Source organism: Fulmarus glacialis, unplaced genomic scaffold (assembly GCF_000690835.1).
Source record: "Fulmarus glacialis isolate BGI_N327 unplaced genomic scaffold, ASM69083v1 scaffold17402, whole genome shotgun sequence".
Lineage (NCBI taxonomy): Eukaryota > Metazoa > Chordata > Aves > Procellariiformes > Procellariidae > Fulmarus > Fulmarus glacialis.
The window spans coordinates 1-7571 of record NW_009196090.1 but is presented as its reverse complement, the minus strand read 5'-3'; the positions used below and the strand labels follow the sequence as shown (position 1 = coordinate 7571).

At 38.0% G+C, this 7571-nt stretch overlaps 1 protein-coding gene across 1 annotated transcript in view; it reads right to left on the bottom strand.

The window, feature by feature from the left end:
* Positions 1-6393, bottom strand: part of ZNF207 (zinc finger protein 207) — a 10938-nt gene extending 4545 nt beyond the window's left edge. Inside the window, exons 1-7 of the mRNA XM_009572100.1 lie at positions 6272-6393; positions 5710-5848; positions 4920-5090; positions 4131-4206; positions 3595-3642; positions 1296-1366; positions 1-144 (exon numbers count right to left, since the gene is read on the bottom strand). Of these exons, the coding sequence (XP_009570395.1) occupies positions 1-144; positions 1296-1366; positions 3595-3642; positions 4131-4206; positions 4920-5090; positions 5710-5848; positions 6272-6277 (655 nt within the window). The 5' untranslated portion in view covers positions 6278-6393. The remainder of the gene's footprint in view (positions 145-1295; positions 1367-3594; positions 3643-4130; positions 4207-4919; positions 5091-5709; positions 5849-6271) is intronic.
* Between the last annotated feature and the right edge of the window lie 1178 nt (positions 6394-7571).

Here is a 7571-nt window from a genome sequence, read left to right as displayed (position 1 = left end):
AGAGCGGTTTAGTAACCGGGGGCTGGGGGGTAGGTGCTGATGCAGCAGGAGCCGGAGGTCTGTTAAGAATGCCCGGTGCTGTAACAGGCTGTGCTTGTGTCATTGGAGGCATCCCTGGACGAGGACCAACAGGCGGTGGCATACCTACAAACCACAAAGAACCGGTAACAAATCAGGCTGAAGGAAGTAAGAATACTCCTTTAGAGGATTCTGTTCACAGCGTTCCTTAGAACAGTCTTCCTCAAGGAAGATGTATTTTTAAGGCAATAGTAAAATAAAACATGACAAAGGGTAAGGCCAGCAGTCACAAATAAATGTCCGTGTCCATGCATAGGCAGTAACCTCAAACACTTCAGAGCAATATTGAATTGTGTTTTCTACTAGAGCTTCAATGATGAAGTTTATGCTCTCAATAAATGAATGCAATTAATGCAGTAACTGTTTCCAACACACTGCGCCTAAGCTGCCAAGCGTGTGGATAAGACTGTTACAAAATCCAAAAGATGCAGCCATTATGAACGGTATCAGAACTTTGACTGCAACACAGATCAGCTTTGCTGTGGGTCTTTAGCACAGTGGAACAGTGACACACGGCTACTTTTTGTAGCCTATCATCACAATACATGCACTTCGTAGGTGCGGGGCTCTAGGAGATGTTCAGAGACGGGAAGTTCACAGCTCACATGGGTTCCATCATATTACTGTGCAGCAGAACAACGCTGTAACTGTCCTAGTGGCTTGCCTCCTCCTCCACTGAGAAATGCGGGCAAACCAGCAAATCTCAAGCCATCACAGCATAGCTGCTGGTCAGGTGGAACACCCACAGAACTCAAGGCTGCTTAAGAGCTGCACAAGCTCAAGAAACATCTCTTCTAGCTATGGTAAGAGATCAAAGTTCCAGTTAGTTTCTTCACACACCAGGTTCATTACTTACGTATTTCTCATTTCCCATATCACTATCAATCATTATGATTTTCCAGCTGCAGCCACAGACATTAAAAAAAGGGATGAAGAGAGACTAGGTAACACGAAAGCCAGAGAAAGTACAATAGGAAGAGAAAACTGTATTCTGTTTTTTACCTTCACAATGCTACAGAACACAAATAATTATTTATAATCAAAAGCCATAAATCAACCCCTTCACCTGTGCACAAGAGTGTCTTCTGTGGCCACCAATCCACACTAAGGTCGTGGCATAAGTCTGTATATTCTTTATATAAATCCTAAATCTCAGTGGAAATAAATAAATACAATTTAGCTCTCACCATAGCATGAGTTCGACAACCCTGACCTACCTGGTGGCATACCAGGCATAAGAGGTGGTATTCCTGGCCCAGGAGGCATCATTCCACCCATCGGCATCATCCTATTAAACAGAAAATGAGCACAGGTATGAACACCCACGATAAACTCTTAAGACAATTGGCACATACCTGTATTAGATAAGAAGTTATGGTAAATAATTTCAAGAAGCTCTCAACACAGGCAATTCAAAAATCAGCTGACTCCACAGTTAGAAATGTTTTTCCAGAAGGGAAAAGAAAAAAACCAAACCAAGAAAACCCCAAACACTTTTTATTTGAACTTTAATTCCTCACGCTTTCACTTCCACTACTTCAGATTTCCAGAACTGGTGTCTCTCTTGAAATCTATTTCAGGCTACTAGTTTCAGCAGAGTGTTCCAAGAACCCGATCTTAGTACACTCAGAAAATTTGAAAGTAGGAGAACAGCTAACACCAATCACACTAAAATCGCTGTACATCTGCTATTACTCCTTTCTGACACCACAAGTCTATTTGTGGTTATAGCACCCTCATACTATTTTAACGTATTCTCCTTCCTCTAGTGAATTGCAGACAACCCAAATCTGTAAAACTATCCACAAAATACTGACAAAAAGCAGAGCAGAGACCACAGGATAAGAAAGCTTCTGGAGTTTCAATTACACTAAATATTCCCTATGCTAAGGATAGAAAAGTGGGATTTTAATTATTTTTTTTTTAAATGGGGAGTCCTTATTATGGCATATTTTTCCTTCATATTAAGAACAGGTTTGGGTTGGGTTTTTTTCCCTTGCTACCAATACCTGGAGAAAAAAACTGGTCTGTATTTACTAACAGAAAGGTGGCATCTAAATGACTCTTTTTATCCTTTTCTACTAAACCACACTACAAATTAATACGTGTTCCCCATCTAAACTATACATACAACCCTTAATATAACCAAATTCCTCCTGCACAGGTTGCAACTCCATAAAAAATAAGCTGTCTACAACATTAAGTGCTTTTAAACTGGAAAGCTATAGATGAATATATATAATTCCTTTACAGGGAACAAACCAAGTGTAGCTTAAGTTTGCTTAAATTTTTCCAGACACCCAAAGCTGAATTAAGGAAAGATAATAAAGGAAGGCTTATTACTTTAGTCTTTAGTTAGCAAGATAAGCAGATACAGAGCAGCCAAGGGCACACCAAAACCCCACTAAGAAGCAGTTTCTATTTGCATGATAAAGTCAAGAAACCTTCACCATTGCTGTTTCAAAATCAAAACAAATCATCATGAACAGGGGAGCATTCATTCTGCAAAGCAAACTGCTACCCAGTCTTATTTTTATTCTCAACTTGTCTACCACTGCTACAAAAGGAACAACCAATGCAGAAGCAGTAATGACTGGGAACATAGTACCATCGTCCCTTTCTTGGATTAATGGTTGGAGAAGACAAAGTCAGTCTTGCCACCCATTTTGACAACTATCTGCTAGACCCCCAAAAAAGTGCTGGATGCTAACTGCCTGCTGCCACAAGAAAGATGACTGAGAAACTGCAGGGATAGTGCTAGAACTAGTGTCACACTAAAACCAAACTTGCTTCCTAGGTCCTAATTCTTCTTTGCTCGTTTTTAAACAAAAAAGCCTCAGGTTAAGTAAGCAAAATTTTAGATTAAACTAGGTAAAAACACAATGTAACACCACCCCCCTCCCCTAAAATTTCACCAAAATGGAAGTGCAGTGAATTTTTGGCAAATTATTTTGTGTCTTTTACTAGATGACATTACATTTATCTGAAGTCAACAAAGAGTTTAAGGAGGACTAAGCACCAGCAAGCCTGATAAAATTCTGTTCAGTTTCCACCCAGAACCTATAGTCATGATGAACATCCACAAGATATTTGACTATGACAGGATTTTTAAATTCCAAGACTGTTAAAACAACATTTATGTCTCAGAAGAGAACAACCTTTCACCTCTGTGAACTTTAAAACTTAGAAGCAAAGTTTTATGCAGTATGTCCTACAGTGTAAAAGATCAAGCACACGGAGCTGTACTCTGGTTCAAGAGAGGTTTTAAGCCCCTAAGGGTCTATTTCATTAGTATTTTGTAGAATGCATTTCTCATAACATATAGTTTTGTAATATTCATTTAGATAAAGCATAAAAACTTCAGATGTTATACAATAACAAAACCTAACTAGACATTTTCCCCAAATTCTTAGGCAATATTCAGAGGTTTTCAGCAAGACAATTTCAAGCTTATAAAAAACATGACATAAAATGGCATAACGAATGTACCTAGAATTACATTAATGAGATGCTTACATGTTTCCACCACAAAATGACTGCATGTATTTTCTCTGTTGATGTAATCTGTGAAAATTTATGACAAAATCAAAAATCTAACTGTGATTTTCCAAACACATTGTGATAGGGTATGGTGTCAACCCCAAACAAACATAAAAACCAACATCTTACTTTTGCCCAAAATACAAGAAAAGTTTAAACTATCCAGTATTTTTTTCCTGTTAGATTGATGACTGATAACCAGATGCACAACGTATGTGCAATACACAACACTGGTTCACAGAAGGCTCTAAACCAACACAATAAAACTTTAAATTATTACACTACTACTCAATAAAGTTAGGAGAAAGGCAACATACTTTATACACAAACTGACAGTTTGGCCATATTCTTAATGTTGGTTTACAGCCATCCAGTTCTTTGGCTAGTCTTAATATTAAGGTTACAGAGTTCACAGGTTCCTACGTACATTCTTCTAATTAGCTTTACTTTTTCTGTGACAGTTTAAAATGCACACTATGAACATGTAATATTAAGTCTTTCTTGCTACTCACCCAGGTGGCATTCCAGGCATAACTGGAGGCATTCCAGGCATCATAGGTGGAACACCTGCCATTAATGGTGGTATACCTTAAAAGAAAAATAAATTTTAAACAACTCTGACAACATACAGCCACTAACAAAACTCATCTAATAAATTCAGACTGGGTAAATGCTTTACAGGAAGCTCTAAAAGATTGTTTTTTGAAGTAACACTGCTTACAAAGAATGCAATATAAAAGATCATCTGCAAAACTGACTTAGATTCATTGTTCTACATCTGCAAGACTGTGTAAATTTTCTTAGTAGTCTCCAAAGAACATGCCTTATTATTACAGAAAATATGAAAAGAGACCAGTTTTTGCTCACTGTCATTGATGAAAATTCTTTCCTCAATATGTTTGTGGCCTGTGTACAAGCTGCCTGTTCTGTGTTAGCAGTCTCTAGATACAAGGCAGCCTTTCTGCCCCGTTTCCAAAATCTTGCTACAAAATATCACAAACTAGTATCACTGGAAGACTAATATTCAAAGTACTAATATGTCTTACTACCATATTAACATTCTTTCAATCTAGATGCAAGCATTAGGTATCTTAATCTACTTCACAAAGGAAGATGCGTGCACTCACACAGAATGGAGGAAGGAAAAAAAAGGTGAAGAAACTGCTTATGTGCACCTCACAAGACTATTTTGTGACCTCTAACACCCGGTGTTAGAAAGGGCAGATTATTATTCCAGCATACAAGCAGCAGTTTGTATTTCTACTCAGCTTTTCGGTAACTAGCTTAAAACCCCATCTTACCTGGAGGCATCCCTGGTGCACCTGGCACAGGAGGCAAACCTGGTTGCGCCATCGGGGGAATGTACCCCTGCTGTGGCTGAACTTGCTGGGGTTGAAATGAAGTTGAAGCCGCAGATTCATCATCTTCATACTCATCAGAATCATCCTGTTGTTTCTTTTTCTGGCTCTCTGCTAAAGTGTACAATGTATATGGTCAGATTGAAGGCAAATTATATTCTATGAAATTCATTTTATCTGGGGTACTCTAGCTGGAATGAAAATAGTAAAATTTAAATCTTATCAGCGTGTTCAAAAATTCATAGAATTACAAAGAAAAACTATGTGAGCCTACCTATACGTACAAATAATACAGGGAAGTAAAGTGACGCACACTGTAATGACCCTCAACATAAATGAGGCTCTTCCTTCATGTCAGTCTCATGCTGTCCAGAATAAACCAAAGCAGCTCAAACCAATGTATACTTAAACAGCAAAGAAATCTAAGTATTTGGGCATCATCAGGCTTGTATCACCCCTGGCCTTTCTTCCCCTTACCCTCAAAAATAAAATCACCATCCCCATATTCATTATGTAATTGTTATAGCTGCACTGGCGTGCAGCTATTTCTGAACAGGAAAAGAAAAATCTCTCTCATCCTTCTACATGACTGGCAAATGTCTAGAGCTGCAGTTAGAGAATGCATTAAACTCAACCCTTGCTCTTCTGAGAGGCGAGACCTGTATCACACAGCTCAGTATCAGTAAGAAACAGATCAGGGAAATAACAGATAACTAGCTAGATTATACTTTACCCTGAGTTTTTTGTTCAAGTAACCTCCTCCGTTCCTCCATATCTTTTTCTGGAATGCCCTCCATGCCATAGATTTCCAGTTCAATGTCTGTTCTTCCAGGAATAGCATTTGGAACAGCATCTATTGTTTCTTTATGTACCTAAAGAAAAAAGAAAATCCTCTTGACCACAATTCAGGTTAGATTCTACATGTTCTTCAGCCAGTTTCAAGATACAAAAGGAACATCCTTAACGGGAAGAATCTCTCTGGCCAAGCATTTTCTTGATATGTGCCTCCTAATCACTGTTAGCTACTATTAGCTTCTAAAACCAGTTTATATAAACTTGTCTTCTGAACACCAAGACAATACAATTCCTTCACTCCTCCCACACCCCAAAAATGATGGCAGAGATCTCTACTGCATATTCTCCATATGACCGCTGACACAGCAGGTTCTGGAAAAAGACCATTGTTGTTGTCTTCTCATCAGTTTTTAAGACTCCGGAAGCCCCCAAACCCCTACCTTTTAAAGTTCACTATTAATTCCAATTTTAGAAGCTTATGTAAGTCTAAAACTTCTTACCTGCATGCAATGTATAGCTAAACCAGGTCCTGTATACAGTTTCTTATGACATATATGGCATTTAAAGTGCTTTGCTTTTTGATGCTGTATAAGGATTTTTTCATCATCAAAATCCCTGTTACAATACCTATTGAAAACTGTTAAGGAAACATTTAATCCTGAAAGTGACGTTCTATATTAACATTAAGCTAATTAGCATCATTGTGATTTCTCCTCAAGTGAAAAAAAAAAAAAAAAACCCAAAGAAAAGCATAGGAAGCATCTCTGAGCATTCAAAGCATGACAAATATTTCATGGATGTCTGAAACTAAACCTCCCCCTCATACCATCCATCATTTCCCTCTTCAGATAGGTACGAAACTGGCAAGATGTGTGCGCGCAATCAGAATCACCATTTGATTCCATATTCTTTGACATATGCCTTTCAAGTCCTAGTTACTTCTAAGTGGACTCATTCCTTCTTTGCATACTTGTAGATATTAAAATAAGGTTGCTAAAGCATTAAAGGAGAAATAGACTTGAAACCCACGAAAGGGAAGTGATGCTAAATCTTAGAAGTGCCTATTTAATAACACGGATCGGTAGCTAACATTTATAAAAGAAAACAAAGGTTTTAGTTAAAAATTCCTTTCCTTTTTCAGTCATGCAGCTATCAATTCTTATGACACCACATAATTTGCTGCAGTCATTAAAGAATTCTCTGTTTCTAAACAGAAACATTTCAAGCAAAGATCTTTCTGGACTTCTATGTGACAGAAGAGGCAAACTGCAATTTCCTTTCTGCAGGTCAGCATTAGTACTGAGGCAAACACTCCAAACATATCTTCCTAAGTGAAACAAATACACATTTGTTATTTATTAGCTGTTCCTTGTTAACACAATGTGTCCCTCACTTCCACCAAAAATTGAAATATATTAATACCTAAAATAGAAGCACAGATGCCTTCCAACATAAAACTGTGAAAGATCTCAGAGCAGCTTATAAATTCCTTTGTTTAACAATTCTAGATTGGGCAGAAACATTTTAGAGGAAAGGTAAATCTGCAATCATCACCCAACAAAATGCAAATTGTAAAGGAGTGATCGAAGAAAAATCCACCGGTATTTCTGGATGCTGAGAAACTGTACATGATTTTGATGCAGCAATTACAAATTTGAAAGCCGCCCCCCCTCAAAAAAAAAAGTTTTCAAAAGGTCTCTTTTAACCACATCTGCCCCACTTCTTGAATAACTGTATTTATCAGAGGCAGGGTTTTCTTCCGTTAACATCCTACCCCCCGGGGGATAAAGACCGTTCTGC